The sequence below is a fragment of the Gopherus evgoodei genome, chromosome 1, assembly GCF_007399415.2.
Source record: "Gopherus evgoodei ecotype Sinaloan lineage chromosome 1, rGopEvg1_v1.p, whole genome shotgun sequence".
Classification (NCBI taxonomy): domain Eukaryota; kingdom Metazoa; phylum Chordata; order Testudines; family Testudinidae; genus Gopherus; species Gopherus evgoodei.
In genome coordinates this window covers 280877549-280894980 of record NC_044322.1, presented here as the reverse complement: position 1 = coordinate 280894980, position 17432 = coordinate 280877549, and the positions used below count along the sequence as shown (strand labels likewise).

The window sequence follows — 17432 nt, the reverse complement described above, 5'->3', positions numbered from 1 at the left end:
CTAATTAATGGTCATTTTTTCATAACTGCTAATTCATCTTGCAGCAGAAGCTCGTGTGTAAAATCTTCACAGAAACTCATGAAGAACTGCCTCTTCTCCCATTGTTCTTAAAGAGCATGAAGCCAAGATGCTCTTATGAAGATGGTGGTGCCCTATATGTCCAAGAGGAACAAAAGTTCCATTGAGAACAATGAAAAAGAAATGCCCTTTTCAAAACGTCCACCTGAGGGAGCCTCTGGCTTCAATCTCATCAAGCACAATTGGAGATGGCAGCCATTCTGAAAAACAGGCAGTTCTTCCATGGAATCTCAGTACTACATTTTTCAGCTCCTGCTTAAGGAGAAATTTTAATAATGAAGAACAGGAAAAAATTCCTATTAACTCTAAATAAAACTCTTCAAATCTAGCCTATGCATAATATGTCAGTGAGTTTAAACTATACGGACAATTGAAAGAATCTGAGTAATTTTGTTATTAATATCATTTGGGCCAAAAAATAAAAAAAGCCTGACAGCAAATACTAAATTTCTTAAAGAACCTATTTTTTACTCCTAAAATAGTTAATAGATTCACTTGAAAATTCTCAGAAAAATTGTTCTATACTCAAAGTAACTGCAGTGATTTTATGGAGGATACACAGTATTTTTCATACAAAAGCAAGAGAATGAATTCCTGCTTTGAGTGCAAAATGACTCATCCTTAATTACAGAGATGCCAGTTGTGACTCCATAAGAAGCTTCCAAACATAGTTATATAAACATTTTACTGATAAAAAGTTCTTACCCTTGAATCATTAAAAAATGCCAGATTTTGATTTATTGGTCTTACAAATGTAATCTAGGCATAATTTAAAATAGTAGAGTCTTATTAATGTTAATTTCTACTGTCTCCACATACAGCATTTTATTCCAAAATCTTGTTTAATTCGTATGTACACAACTAGACAGTTTCTTCTGATATCTAGCTTAGGAAATACATGACACTTCAGTCTTTTTTTCCAGCAAAGTTTACTAATACATTGCAGTCTATATCAGATTTCCATACTGAATGTATAAAAATATAAGTTATCTAGGGACAATCTTTTCAGTTCTTCCTCACAGGAAAATCTGCCCTTCGACGTACTTAGAGCTCTCCCACTGATATCAATGGGAAGCACATGTACGCATTGGACCCTGAGTCTTAGGCAAAATGCCTGCCTGACATCCATGGGATATTTCCTCTAACTGAAGAATTGGACACTCAGTAATTACGATGAGGCCATTTTGCCCGGTAAAATCCCTTCTAGAATCAGTTATTGAAGAGTCCAGCTGATGCCACTGCTACTGCTTCAATGTTATGAGAATTAGTGATAAGCGAAGTTTAGAATCAATCAGTCCTGCTATTCATGGAGCTGTACTAACAACTCCCTAAAACACTGCAGTTCACCAAATCCATATTTTAAGAACATAGAGCCTTTGTAATTATAAACTTGAAAACAAAACCAAGGAATTCCATATAATATTTATACTTTCAAAAGTACAATATTAATACAAGTCTGTCAGTTAGAAATAACAGCAGTTTGTTAGGCCTACAGGGTTTCTTTAACATAAAACCAGTTTACAAATGCTGAAAAGCAGTAGTGGTCCAATATTCACCATTACACATGAGTTTTTCTCTTCCAGAAAATAAAAAAAAAAATCCCAATTAAATTTACCAGTATCAAGAAATATTAATAAAACGCTCCCAAACATGCCACAATCACTATTCACAAATAAAGTTAAAATGAAATATACAAAAGTTCACTTAATACTGTTAAATAACAATAAACTACAAGATTTCCTGAACCGAAATGGTAGGACCCCTGAATGTTTTACAGTGAATGTCAGGAAAAAATTAAGTTATCTATGACTATATTCATGATATACCAGCCAAAGATTTACATGACCATTTCAAAATATACCAATAAAGATTTACAGTCTCTTTAAGATGCACTAAACAAATAGGTTCATAAAGGTGAACACAAATGCTTAAAAATAGTTACCATTACCAAGGGTGTACTTATGATACTCACTGAGATGCATAAGCGTAGTAGTAACATGTTTACTATCTCTGGTAAACAGATAACATCTAAGATCTTAAAAACCCTCTAAGTTCCCATGTTTTCAAATGTCTGTAGCATATAGTGAGTTCTTATCAAGTATGTATTTGCATCTTTCCAGTTGATTTCAAGTGAATAATGTAATGAGGGAGCAACAAGAGGGTGCGAAATGGGACATTATTCCCACGCTCTTGTAATTAGTCATCCTGTTCTCTTGTAAAGACAAAGATAGTTTCAAAAGAAAAACAGGGCATAATGTACACAAATGATCTTTTTACTATTTATATTTCTAACTAGGTTAAAAATCAGGTAAAAAAGTCATTGCATCAAGAGGAACCATATGCACAATAATGTGCAAATATCTTCAATCAGAGTAAATCCTGACAAAATTTATCATCCCATCTCCTTTACCTGTAACTGATATAAGATCTGAGAGCAAATAATAGATAACCATTCACTTGTTTGAATCAACTCTCTTAAAACAAAATGTGCTTTATAATATTTTGTCTACTGTATTGCCAATGTTAAATAAGGAAGTGCTATGAACTTAGAGCGTTAAAGATGCTTCACCTATAGTCAAGCAAAGCTATGTTTACATTCCAGGAAACACTGCAGTTTAAAAAATACAAAACTGCAGCAGTAAAACAGTTTATGAAGAGAAACAGATGCATTCACATATTCTAAAGCCATTGCAACTTTTTCAGGCATTCAACTGTTGTGTTAACTATACAGACAGTAGTTATTTAGCAGCAATGATTCCGCAATAAATAATGCACTGTGTTTCTCGGTTCTGCACAAAAATTGCAGCTACAGTTACATCAATAGCTGTAACCTACTGGCTCTAATGGCAGAGGAGACCTTAAAATCAACTGTACAAAAAATTGTCACACTGTGACAACAAATATAAAAACATAATCTGCATGTTGGAAATAAAAAGACTCCACTGCGAAGAGGACAGTGTAGACAAACTAAGATTCCAAGTCCACCGAAAGAAACTTCAGTTCTGAGTCCTTGATTGATGAGATACTCTTGGGCTTGAAACTGCATTACCACCTTTAAAAAAGCATGCTCTGCCTTCTGTTCTTCCCATGTGCTAAAACATAACATGAATTCTGTTAAAAAACTGAAGCATTCTTACAACATACACTGTTACGGCACTCTCCTGAGATGTGTATCTATAAATGTCCTTTGCTGTAATATCTGATCCTATATTAAATCTCTTGCTAATGCAGTCCAGTGTATTCTCTGTCCTTTGTCCTTGGCGGGGACTGTGTGCCCCAGCCCTGCAACCTCCCAGGTTTGGCAGGGCTGCATGCCCCAGCCTCGCAGTGTCCAGACAAGTTATTCAGCAGTCAGTCCGTGACTGTTTTTAAGTGCAGTTTTCATGCTACTTGATCCCTCCCATCTCAAGTAAAACTCATTTGTTTTTGTATGTGTAACTGTATATGTATTTTATGAATCTGAATAATTTCCATATAGTCACAAAAATAATTTTTACACATTATTTTCAGTTTATAGTGCATCTAGCACAGCACTCTAGATTGAAAACATGAGACATACCATGAAGAATGTTTCCATACCTGTCTCGGGGTAAGAGGAATTTCGAAAGCCAGGGTCTTTCTGCAACTGAATCTCTTTCAGACTGAATATAGAGACACCTGTAACAATAAAAGAAAATGAAGTTCGCACTCAAATGTGATTACATTTTATTGACGAAATTCTATTCTCAGTTACACCAGTATAAATCTGGAAAAAGCACATCCTCATCTGGAATAGATAAACTACCTCCCCTAAAATGCTGATAAATATCTGAGCCCACTAATGTGCCTTGATATCTCATGAATTTTCTTTAAGAATTGGGCACCCTGCAAGTAAAAACAAGACACACAAAAGTCTCACTCACAAATCTAGTCATTATAAACTATATATTTTTTCTACGCAAACCAACAAAAATATCTTTAACAACTCGTGTAAATAGAAAATCCATTATATTTTGAATTGACACTGTTGATTTGTCTTTGAGAGTTTTGCCTAAGAAAGTTACCCATCTTGTGATGTAACATACTTTATCTGATTAAATACCGACGCACCATGTCAAAAGATCTTTGGTGTTTTTAGAGTTTAATTTAGATAATGCGTCATGCTGCTATTAATAAAATAAAGATATTCTCAACCAAAGTCAATGGCACATTACTACTTTCTTATTTCTCTTACTTTCAGGCAAAGCTTGTATCCTTGTTCCTAGACTTCTGAAGTATGCGTGTTTCATAGCCTCTTCTGCCGAAACTCTTCTCTTAGATTCATACTGTTAACACAAAGGATTTAAATCAAAAATATATTTTCGTTTTCCTTACAGTTTTTCTAGTGACAATTAATTAAAAGATTGAAATTGGGTTATTTGTATATGCTCGTATTGAGCTGAAATGAAATAAGGTCTCTCTCACACTCCTGGATTTTAAAAAAGATTTTGCAACACCATGCATTACACCAGGGGTCAGTAACCTTTCAGAAGTGGTGTGCCGAGTCTTCATTTATTTACTCTGATTTAAGGTTTCACGTGCCAGCAATACATTTTAATGTTTTTAGAAAGTCTCTTTCTATAAGTCTACAGTATATAACTAAACTAGTGTTGCATGTAAAGTAAATAAGGTTTTTAAAATGTTTAAGAAGCTTCATTTAAAATTAAATTAAAATGCAGAGCCCCCCAGACAGGTGGCCAGGACCCAGGCAGTGTAAATGCCACTGAAAATCAGCTCGCGTGCCACCTTTGACACGTGTGCCATAGGCTCCCTACCCCTGCAGCACTTTCTATTAAAGAGGATTTCACACAAACTCCTGATCCATAACAGTGTACTCAACTGGTGTTGCGTTTGCATTTTTGGACCCCAGAGACGATGATGAGTTTATTTTACTAAGAAAACTTGCTAAGCATGCAAGAACAAATTTCAGGCACGAGTAGTGCAGGTAGTGTTTGCTCAGGATACACAGCTGAATAAAAGACAGATACTGGGGTGGCTTTTAAGCAGCAGGGTGCAGCTTTCTTAATTTTATACTAAGTACAGGCAGAATATCTTCAACTCATCTCACATACCACGCATTTAACTGGGTCCACACTTCAGTTACAGGGCTCCCACCATACAGCCAATGATTTGGGGCAGATTCCTCAGCCTAATTCCTAGGACTCAGCTTACTTCTAAAATGACTTCCAATGTGGAAAGGAAGCACATACAGTCCAGCTTGCTGCCTGAATGCAGAAAGGCAAAGCCTAACCATGAAAAGCACTTGTTCGCCAGAACCATATTTATTAAATTCATACATATAATAAAATTACTGTACCTAAATGCTCTCTTTTTACATTCTGTTTTTCTAAGATTTTAGTCTGATTTTATTTTAAGATTTTATTCTTGGGTATCTTAACTTTCTTCTCCCCTTGGCTCATTTTGCTGTTCACTATGTGCTACATGCCTAGGTTTGCTGAATTCAGCTTTAACTGTTAAGAAATGTAGTGGGAATTAAGCTATATGGATTACATTTTATTTTATAAAAGCCAGGAAAAGAAAAATGTGGCCATGTAAAATTAGAGCACAATCCCTGAATTCTTGGGGGGTAAATGGACTACAATCCACTTAGTTAGCTACCACTAAGGCTACAATTTAGTCACGGAGGTCACGGCAGTGACTTTGCTGGCCTCTAGGGATTCAGGAGGAGGAGGAGGCGGGACTGTGTATCTTTGCCCTGCAACAGGTGCTGGCTGGAACAAGGACCCTGCAGCCCTAGCCCCGTGGCTTCCTCTGGGGGCTGCAGACGGGGCTGTGTGCCCCCGCCTGGTGTTGTCCAGGACTTGGTGGGGTCTGCAGCTGGGGCTGTGCTCCCCAGCTCTATGGCATCCCTAGGCTTGGCGGGGACTGTGTGCCCCAGCCCTGCAACCTCCCAGGTTTGGCAGGGCTGCATGCCCCAGCCTCGCAGTGTCCCGGGCTTGGCGGGGCTGCAGTTAGGGCTGTGCGCCCCAGCCCCAGAGGCTGCAGCGGGGACCCTGCGTCCAACCTTAACGGGTTCCCAGGACTGTGTGCCCCTGCCACTGTGGCGGGACTTGGCTGGGGCTGCAGTCAGGCTGCGCACCCCTGCCTGGCAGCTGGGCCAGCTCTGGAGCAAGGTCTGTGTATCTCCCATAGCTGCACCCCCCTTTGCAGTCACTGGAGTCAGGGCAGTGCCCTCTGCCATGGTGGGGGGGCCCAGCCTGTCCGCCCCTCCCCGCCATGGGACTCCATTCCTCCCCCTACCTAGCCCTGCCTCTGGTTATTTTTAGTAACGTAATGGACAGTTCACGGGCTCTGTGAATTTTTGTTTATTCCCTGTTCATGACTTTTACTAAAGTAACTGTGAAAAAATCTTAGCACACAGTGACCCTCTCATCAACTGTATTGAAAGCCCTAGTCAAGATGTAACTGATTTTATAGATTTGAGCCTTTAAAAAGGAATCCAAAAATACATTTTAAAAGAGCTAAAACATGGAAAGCATCTTACTTGAAGAAACTTTGCTATCAATTCAATTCCTTCGGAGTCTAGCCTAGAAATAACAAAAAACACCAAATAGCTTAGTGAGCAATATTCTTAAGTGCAAAGTTAGAATGGAGTGGATTTCGTAAGATTATATTCCACTTCAAAACAAAATTAATTTAATTAAAAATTAAAGAAATACTTACACATTGAACATCTTCTGTGTGTTTGTGTATATGCATATGTACATACATAAAGATATCCCTACATCTCAAAAGGCTGACTGTGATCACATCACTTGTAGAATTTATTGATGATAAATCAGTAGGGAGATAGAGAAGGACCGTGACCCCTGGATTGTGACTCAACAGGCTGACAAGATCATCTGACATTAGCAATTTTATTGTTTCCCAATAGTTTTCAAAACTTAAACCCACTGATTGGATAGGAGGGCAAGAGTGCAAAACTATGTTTCTTTACAATCAAAAGAAACGTTCTTGGCTTTGCTGAAAAGTTCAGTTATGGCAATGATACTTGAAATGTACTAGATACAGACCCTTCAGATTCCTAACCAGGGCTTTAGAACCACCACAGAATAGACTGTATCAAATAATTCTTCCCAGATTTTACAATAATCCTACTACATGATGGGACAGGACTTTGGGAATTCACTAGGTGCAGTGCGAATAGTCCTACTATGTAGACATTATAAATAACAGTTAAATATGCCACTACTGAATCTCAGTGTTTGGATTTACAGTGCTCTGAGTAATCAGAATCACAGCAGTGCTAAATCTCAAATTAATGAACTCTGCTAGATACCATTAACTTCAGCCTACAGCATGTAGTTTGACATGTGGTCTTTTAAGGGACATATAGTTAACATGTAACAGCATAGTATACATGGAAACTTGTTCTTGTGTAAAAATAGGTGCATAGACACAAAAATATAGCAGCCACAGTACAAGTAGAAATTCTAGTAGTGAAACCTAAAATACCTTGGTGCATGGTTGATTAGAGGCTGTGGTTTGTATTTGGGAAAGTTGTAGTTCCTAAATTCATCATTGGAAGAAATGCCTGGCCATGTTTCTTGAGAAGGAGTTCCTGTGTTTAAATCAAAACAAATTAAATATATAGAAGTTATATTAATTATAGACAAGACAAAAATAAATTTTAAGCATTTAGCCCTGGAACATATCACAATCGAAAAGGGACTGTTTTCCAACTTCAGACATTTTGTTTAAAATGTACAGATTCAACCTTGTACAAAATGAGTGATGTTGCATTTAGGTGAAGATGAATAAATACAATGTTAAAGTTTATTCCTCTTTACAGAAAAAGGATCTGATCTGTACCTTATAGTAACAAATTCTTTTTCAAAAATGCTCTTGTAGAAGGGTGAAGTAAATCAACAAGTGTAATATTATTGGTAACAATATTCAATTTACCCAGAAGTCTGAAAATTAAGTGCAGTTCATCTTCAACAGTTGAACCAGGAAAGAGAGGTCTTCCAGATGCCATTTCGAAAAATATGCATCCAACACCCCTTTATAAAGACAAAGAAAAAGCAAGATGAAGTAAGTAAGTAAAAAATAAACAAACAAAAAATTTACCTTTTAAAACATTCAGCTCCTCAATATATTTGTGGATTAACTATGTTTACCATTAACTATATACCTCTATTGGAAATATTGATGTAAATGAGGAAAACAGCCAAACAGTTCACAAGTGCTGAACAAAACCTCTGCAATACATAGATTATAGCTTTTCCTTCCAAAACACACACACAAAGCAAAGGGAACTACTGATAAACTAGACATTTAAGATAAATATTTAATCAATATAATATCATAATACCATCATGTCAAACTGGATTTAAATATTGAATCACACTATTGATGCATTGTTAGCAACTTTCTTTATTAGCAATTTTATTTATCATATCTTAAAGGTAACCCTGCAGAAGTTGTCTGAAATTTTGAGGAGTCATTATACTCAGTTACAAGAATTAACAGACAGTTATAACACATCAACTTGAGTATGAACAAAATTAAAGTCTGACCAAAACAAACCTACCACATGTCAATTTGAGTTGAGTATTCTGAAGATCCAAGGAGAACATCAGGTGGCCTGTACCATAATGTGACAACTTCATTGGAGTAGGTCTTTGTAGGAACAGACTTCGCTCTAGCCAAACCTTCAAACAAAAAAAAAGTCATTTGTTTTTTCTGTAATGGCATGTACCATTTCCTGCAATTAAAATATTGTGTATATCTATTTGCTTTTGTTTGTGCTTCTGCTTTCTTGGCTTCCTCATTTTTAGTCTGATGCATTGCTAAGTGGTGCAAAGCAGTGACATTATTGCAAGCATCTCAAAAATGAATGAAATCATACTGACCATTCACAACACCCGTTATTTCTGATCCAAAAGGAATAGCATTCTTTCAGAGTTAAGGTTGTTTTGTTGTGATGAAATAAGCATTACTTTATACTTGAGAATAATTTGCTTATCATCTGGGCACTGTAAGATTTACAATGGTCTTAATTATTCATTTCCTTACTTTTAAGTGCTTGTGTTTTGTAAGTGATGTGCTAGATCAGGATATTATCACTCAGCAACTCAAATTTTTTTTAAAAGTGTTTCACTTTTGAAATAAATGTAAAATATTGCTATAATGAGGCTTGGCAAAATTTATTCTTTTTTGTCATTTTTTGATGGACAATATTGATGGTTATTGTTATGCTTTTTTATGTTTGTTTTTATTGATTTAACTTTTCACTGTTGCAGGAAATGAAGGGACTCACCCATTGGAGGGGTTAGACAATTATTTAATGACACCAGACATTGAGATTCAAGAAGTTAAAGCTTTATAATCATTAAAGCACAAATTGTCAATATCATATAATGAAAAATACCAAGTAAATATCCTTAAATCAAACCTTAGTAACTTTTCAAGCAGCATTTTTCTTGCTTTCATAAATTTCAGTTATCATCAATGTAAATATATTTTTGGTTGTTTGGGGATATGAATCAGCTGAGAGCAATCTAGCCCTTGAGACTGATTGACACCTCAATTTGGCAGAACCACATCAAATTAGAATGTAAATTAAGGATTTTTAAAATGGCTGGCTGTCCCAAAGCATTTTTCCCTGGATAATGGCTCAGTTAAGGACCTCAAGCAGGGAGAAATCACAGATCTAAAGTATCAGTACAAAGGCTGCCCCCTTCCCTTCTTATAGTGATTAGGTGGTGAGGGCGAGTCATCCTCAAAATATAAAAATAAAGTCAGACTAAAATTTTGGCCTATCATAGCTATCAGAAACTCCTGCAGAATAAGGGCATAGGGTAGTGCCAGTGTTAAGTACTGTACTGCTTAAGAATTTTTTTTTTAATAGAATAGAAGAATTATTAAAAGGCAAGTTTAGCATGACATACTTGATAAATACACTTCTTATCCTTCCAATTTGGATAATTAATTATATATTTATAGGGCTCAATATTTTTCTGAGAAAACTGTGATTCATCTTTAAATATATAGGACTAGATAATGCCCACTCTTCTTTCAAGCACCGAGGCAGGAAAAAGGAGCAAAACATGCTGAGATTATTCACATTTAATCAGGGGCAGGGCACATTGCGTCAATGTGACATCATCTTGCACTTGAGTCTATGGAATCCCCTACGCTCTATCTCATCTGGAGCTGTGTGACATTGGGAGTGAGGGGGATGGCTGGGCAATGAGGTGGTGGAGCCACAGGAAAACTGCTCTCTCCCTCCATGTCCAAACAGACTTCCCAGAGTAATAATGCCAGACCATGCCAGCACTGTCTTCGGCAACCCTCTGTTCTCTGCTGGCAACTGCTACTTTCAGAGGAATTTTTGTCCAGGTGTTGGTGAGTAATCAATGGTAACATGGCTACTAGTGGAGCTTTACTGACATGGAGAATAATGGCTAGTAGCAACAGGATCCACGTGAATGCCCCAATCCATTGTAGATGCTCACTGGATTTCCCAAAGTATCTTAGAACGTCCATAGGTGAGGAGGGCCAGACCCTCTGACAATTCACCAGATGGGGAACACTCCTCCCCATCATCTTAACAAAGTTATTTGTAGAAAAATTCTGCAAGATAAAGTTCATGGAGTTTCTTGGGCCCTGTGGTGATGATTTGGCCTGTATATCACAAGTTTCAAAGGAAGCACTAATGTTACTTTTAATCTCAACTCAGTTCATTCTCAGCTGACACTTCAGCTCACATATTGATGATCAATAAACTGCAAAGTCCAACTTTTGCTTTCCAGTTCAGTACACAGAAACCAGATCACCTGCACACAAATACAGGCTCTGGAATCGAGGGTTCTCATCTTTTCCCTGCCTATGATTTCACATTCAACTATGTGCAATCGATCATCCTCAGAGGCATTTCTGAACCAAATCCTTTCTGTTTGTTCCCACTGAATCAAAGGAAACACCACAGGAATTATATACAGTTTGTGGAATATTTCCTGAGTCCAAGGATGAAATCACAAATTACTAAGAAAATTGACTTCATCAGAAAACCAGAGAAAGGGAACAAAGGTAGGGTTGGGGTCCTAACTACCAAATTGAAAGCTAGTGATATAAAAGATTAATTACAGTTCAATTAGGCTTTGTCTACACTGGAACTTTGTAGGCAAAACTGTTGTCATTCAGGAACCCCTCCGAAAAACAAAAGTTTAACTGATGAAAAGTGCTTGTGTAAACGATGCTGTGTCAGCAGGAGCGCTCTCCGCCCGACAAAGCTGCTGCCACTTGTGGGGGTGTGGTGTGCGTGTGTGAAAGTTTTTGTCGGCAGGAGAGCTTTCTGCTGCCAACAAACAACAGCTACACTGTGCAGCTTTTAGTGGCGGGGCTCTAGAGGCACACCTGTGTCACTAAAAGCTGCGTGGTATAGACAAAGCCTTATACAGGTCTGCTTCCAAAGGGCTGCTGCCCCTGCCGGAGAAAGTGTGTCGGGGGCAAGGGGATTGAGTTGTAACTGAATATAATGTATTTTATTCTGAAAACATGGTACAATTCTTGTGGGATAAATAAATAAAACAAACTAATGAGGAGTGAACATGTGATGTCACATACTGGAGAGAAAAAATTATTTAACTTAATTTAAAATGTCAACTAAAAGAGCATAAAGAAGGTGTAAGGGTCCTTCTCAGATAAAAGTGAGTGGTGGTAAAACTACTAACAGACGATGTGTGAAACTGGAGTGGCAGACAGAATGAATACAGAAAGAATTATGACACTTATCACTGTATCCCATATATGAGGCATAGAAAAAGCTGTAAGGCTGAGGCATAGTTCAGGTTGGATGCTGAAATAAATTAAAAAACAAACAAACCAACAACAAACCAGTGATGCTGAAGCCAAACAATCAAACTCTTACCCAAACCAGATTAACAGACTAAAAGGAATTATCTGGATGACTTTCAAAAAGTCAGACATGAGCTGCAAACCTGAAATTCCAGCAGCTTTAAACCATGTGGGCTGACTTCCCTCAGTGAGCTGACCAATAGGGGTATCCAGCACACAATGGACTTAAAAATCTATTTTTTCAGGTCAGCTTATGCTACAAATGACAGCTTAGTACACACCACACTGGAGGTATCTATCCTAGCTGCCATAGAAACCCTCTGGCAGCATGGAGCTGGCCTAATGATCTCAATTAAATAACGTATTGTTTTCCCTTTATGGGAACACAAGCAATAGCCAAAAAAATGAAGACAGGATCTCACCAGCTATATAAAGCTAGTCAGAGTTACACAATATTGGCTTCAGTAACAGCCTTTGGAATAGATAAAGATATATACAGAAATGGTGTGAATATGTATTTCCAGTGATTAATTTCCCTGCTGCTTACAAATGGTTTATGTACATAAACACTCCTACCCCCATATGATTTCTAGGTTCAACAAGGTTTACTGGTTTATAAATCTTGGTTTATTTCCAAGATTTTCTTAAAATTGTAACTCAGTAAAGAAAACACTGCTCAAATAAAATAATAATTTTTTTTCACTCCATACCAAAGTCTGCTAGCTTTAGTTCTCCTTTCTCATTAATGAGTAGATTTTGTGGCTTCAGGTCTCGATGTAGCACCTTCCTCCGATGACAATAGGCCAAGCCACGCAGAATCTGGTATAAAAATAGCTAAAAGAAAAACAAATTAGACTTTCAAAAATATTCATGGGCAAATGTGCAAAGCAGCATGTTACTCTTCCCATAACAGCAGGTTTTGGGCCATCAGAGCTGCAATTACATGGCTACATTGCAAGCAAGACAAAAACCTTCTTACACAAGCAAGTCACTTTCCCATGCTAATGTAGTCTGAATATCATAACTATTGTTTAAAGATGTAAGACCTATTTATGCCAGCCAGCTACAACATTATTATGAAACACTTAGCACATCAAAGATTTTGAGAGTGATTTGCTCTATATAATAGAAGAGAATCAAGTGGCTATTTACTTTATAAGCATTTACTACTGCACTCTAAACGTCTTTCCATGTAACACTCTCAATTACCATACTGATATTCCCTTCTGCTATAGAACTCTCTCTTACAAATGCAACTCTACTCCCACCATGTAAAGCAGGGGTCGGCAATCTCTGGCATGCGGCTCGCCAGGGTAAGCACCCTGGTGGGCCGGGCCAGTTTGTTTACCTCCTGCGTCAGCAGGTTCGGCTGATCGTGGTTCCCACTGGCCGTGGTTTGCCGTCCCAGGCCAATGGGGGTGGCGAGAAGCCGTGGCCAGCACATCCCTCACCCGCACCACTTCCCGCCACCCCCATTGGTCTGGGACAGCGAATCGCGGCCAGTGGCAGCCACGGTCAGCCGAACCTGCCGACGAGGCAGGTAAACAAACTGGCCTGGCCCGCCAGGGAGCCGCGTGCCAGAGGTTGCCAACTCCTGATGTAAAGTAAATTTATTTATTGTACGGTAGGGAAAGTGACTACCAGAAGAAGTAATTAGGTACAACACCTCTAAACATTAACGAATCAAAGAAATATAATTGGGGAAATTATGCTCCACTAGTTGTGTCTGATATTTTCCCTTTGCTGTGTTTGTATCTTCATATAGTGTGTCACCCTCTATTCCTTCGGGCTGTCAGCCAGCAACAGTCGCTCTACATTCAAGGACACTACTGCACAGAGCAACTACACACACACACACACAAATCTAGGATTAAGCATCCTCATCAGTTTCCTGTGGTATTTCATAAATAAAACTGCTTTTCAATTGCTTCATGTGTAGAGTGCCTGTCTGTGAGCATGGTACTTCTACGTAACTACTTCTAGCACCAGTTGTCCCACAACAATCCTTAGTCTGGTGAAGGGGAGTGAGCAGACAGAAGATTACTGATTAGGAAATGTACAGACGACACTTATGCAGAGCAGAAGGTCAGTCAGCATGACAGACTCATCATGATTAGTCCTTTTGAGGGGAGATACCAGAAAGTTTTTATATAACACAGTTTCCCAACACATGGGTTATTTTTGTAGCAGACGACACTCCCAAGTCTTCCACAAACTTATACGACAAACAGGCAAGCTCCAGTTTATATTTGTCTAACCTCAGTTTGCTTATATCACAATGGGATTATCTCCATTGGGGCAGAAAAATTGGGACCATGCATGTTAAAAATGCAGGCTGTGGGCCACTAAGTCCTGCCTCACCTAGTTAAGCCTATATTGTTGGAGGGCTATTAATGGCCATTCAGGCACTCACAGATAGTTTATAAAGAGGTTAGCTTCAAACTACAAAAACATGCTGCAAGATCTTTCTCTTCATGTTCATCTAAGATTTTTTAACATGTCCTCTTCATCTTTTTCAATCTCTTTAAAGGAGATATGGGAATTTACATTAAAGAATTTTCCTCTTCACTCCAAAAGAGACAACAAAGCAGGCTGACGATTGATTTTGCCTCCAAAGGACATTAAAGCTAATGTGGAAACAGAAAAAAACGAAACGACAAACAGTAACCAATATCCAAATCGAAACCTACAGTATTTCAACAAAGAAAGGATTTTACAATATAATGTGAAGGTAAAAATAGGGACAACAATTCTGCTGGAATGTGCATGAAACACATGTAAACGAATACTATTCTTGTACATTATGTCATCATCCACAATTGTGCCATTAACTATTGTACAAGTATCAAACCAAGTATCAAACCAATTTTCCATGCATGTGTGTGCATGCATGGCTTTGTTTTTTAGGACAACCACTTGCAAAGTAACAAAATACACTTCTTGCATCTGAAGAAGTGATTTTTTATCCATGAAAACTTATGCCCAAATAAACCTGTTAGTCTTTAAGGTGCCACGACTCCTCGTTGTTTTCTTAAAGTACACTTCCATTCAATGTTGACAGGAGTAGAAATATTCTCCACATACCTTTGATGAACAGTTAACATCTTCTATACAAATTACATATTGTTAAATAATTAAGCTGACTGAAGTCCAGCATAAGCCGTACCATGGGCTGGGCAACACTGTTACCTCAGCTTCAGTTTCCCCCATTTTCCCTTCTAGCTCCAAGGCATTTCAAAATAGTATTCTGACTTCTTGGGGCCTGGTTTACTAAACTATTGTGCAAAATAATATGAACAGTTCCCTTGGCCCTTCCAAGCACAAGTGGTTCCTTTCCAAGTCCCTTTAAACAGTTCTTTTCTGTTTCAGTATTGGGTTCAACAGAATAAGGTTCCTTCCCTGTTCCTACTTTACTTGGCTCTTTTCTGAGCGCAACACAGTGCCTCTAAGCCATTGCCTGGGCTCCATCCACAGCCCTTCTGATAGCAGTCTTTTGCCCTCTGGAACATAGTTCTCTGTGGCCCTCCTTTCTAGGAAGTACAGTCCTCCTCCTTTTGGTACAAGATTCTCCACAGCTTTCCTTCCAAGGGCTGTCCCTGAATCTTGGCCTACCATCATCATGAATTTATTGCAAGAGAGTCTTTATACTCCCTGGAGATCTCTCCCTTGAATGAGCTACAGGCTTTTAAAAAAAATCTTATAGCCACACCATGTGAATGTCAGTTGGCCCCTCCCATTGCACAGAAGGGCTTATTCCCATGTTGGTCATGCAATCATGCCAGAGAAAGCATAAGTCTCAGAATGCCTGGTCTACAGGCTAAGGCCTGGTCTACACTGCATGGTTAGGTCGATGTAAGCTGCTTTGTACTGATCTAGCTGTGGAAGTGAAGAAGCCGGCAAACGTTCTCTGTATGCTGATTTAGTACCACTGCCTCCATGAATGGCATAGAATCACGGTCGATGTAATTAGGTCAATGCAGTGGCAGTATAGATACTGTGTTGCTTACGTCAACTGGCACTGGCTTTCAGGAGCCATCCCACAATGCCCTACACTGACAATACAATCAATTCAAGTGCTCTCAGTGAGGATGCGCACCGCCAACGTAATGAGCCAAGTGTGCACAGACACAAGCGATTTAATAACTGTAGTGCTGGTATGCTGGCGTAAGTTAGGTCAACATAATTTTGTAGTGTATACATGGCCTAGGTCATGGAACAGGACATAACTGTCCTTAAAGGGGACACACTGTTCTGTTAAAAATCTTATTTCCCAATAGGAAAATATTTAAAAAGAACACAACTTTTACTAAAGCCATGATTTGTGTCATTAAACTCTTCACTATGACTGTATCTGTTATTATCAGAAAGAAAAGTTGTGAGTAACTAAGTTGTAAGTTCCCTGTGGTTTTAAAATCAGAACAAAAAATGTTTGAAATCAATCATTATCATTAAAAAAAACATTCACTCACCTTTACATTGTGCATACTCATGATGTTACCACAGTCATCCATGTACTGCTTAAGGTCCTTGTCCTGTCAAAAAAATCACCAGCACTGTTTAATTTAAAACAGTTTTTTGACAGAAAACTTAGCTTTTGATTCAATGGAATTTTTCACAAAAAGTATCTCTGTGCTGTGGAAAATTTTGAGTTTTCATCAAATAAAAAAAAAAAATAATAAAAAACCCAAAGAGAGGAAACCCCCCCCGCCCATAAGAAAAGTAAAAGTGTTCCACCAAACTCCCCCGCGTCCCAACATTTTCAGATCAGTTCTACTTATTATATACTACATATTATTTTTTTCCCCAAAGGCTTTATGTTGAATTTTAATTATTACCCATTCTCTTTATTTGGAAGAGAACTAAGTTTTCATGAACTCTGTGCACTACACCTTTAGATGTTCCATCACAGTTACCATAGACATAGTTAGAATAACTTCAGCAAATGTATATATAATATGGAGTGAAAAAAAGCTAAAACAACACATGATTTATCAATCTGTATCATGCAGGAAAGTGACTTAGGTGTCTAAGTGTAGGTACTCAAGTTTGAAAATGTAGGCCATAATATTTAACATCCCTGTTTCAAAAGAAATGTAAAATAGTAATTTCTATACTATTATTGTTTTACAGCACCTGCAAGTATGTTAGGTGCCTCACAGTACCAATACATTCAACATAATACTGCAATTATTTTATTCTCTGTCCACTTACTTCTAAAACCACAATTTTGGTTTAAGTGAGCATTTTGGTCCAGAAGTATAATAACTGAGGCTATGTCTTCACTACCCACCGTATCGGCGGGTAGCAATTGATTTCTCGGGGATCGATATATTGCGTCTCATCTAGACGCGATATATTGATCCCCGAACGAGCTCCTGTCGACTCCGGAACTCCACCAACATGAACGGCGGTAGCAGAGTCGACAGGGGGAGCCGCGGAAGTCGATCCCGCGCCGTGAGGATGGTAGGTAACTCGATCTAAGATACTTCGACTTCAGCTACGCTATTCACATA

The 17432-nt window shown here is 38.2% G+C and overlaps 1 protein-coding gene across 2 annotated transcripts in view; it reads right to left on the bottom strand.

Moving 5' to 3' along the window:
• Positions 1-582: 582 nt before the first annotated feature.
• The window catches only part of CDK17 (cyclin dependent kinase 17), a 184053-nt gene continuing 167203 nt past the window's right edge, over positions 583-17432 (bottom strand). For both annotated transcript variants that reach the window (XM_030548508.1, XM_030548507.1), the window contains 9 exons: positions 16389-16451; positions 12630-12753; positions 8651-8771; positions 8023-8120; positions 7573-7678; positions 6602-6644; positions 4292-4382; positions 3658-3735; positions 583-3170 (listed from right to left, as the gene is read on the bottom strand). In XM_030548508.1, coding sequence (XP_030404368.1) covers positions 3133-3170; positions 3658-3735; positions 4292-4382; positions 6602-6644; positions 7573-7678; positions 8023-8120; positions 8651-8771; positions 12630-12753; positions 16389-16451 — 762 coding nt within the window. In that variant the 3' untranslated portion in view covers positions 583-3132. The remainder of the gene's footprint in view (positions 3171-3657; positions 3736-4291; positions 4383-6601; positions 6645-7572; positions 7679-8022; positions 8121-8650; positions 8772-12629; positions 12754-16388; positions 16452-17432) is intronic.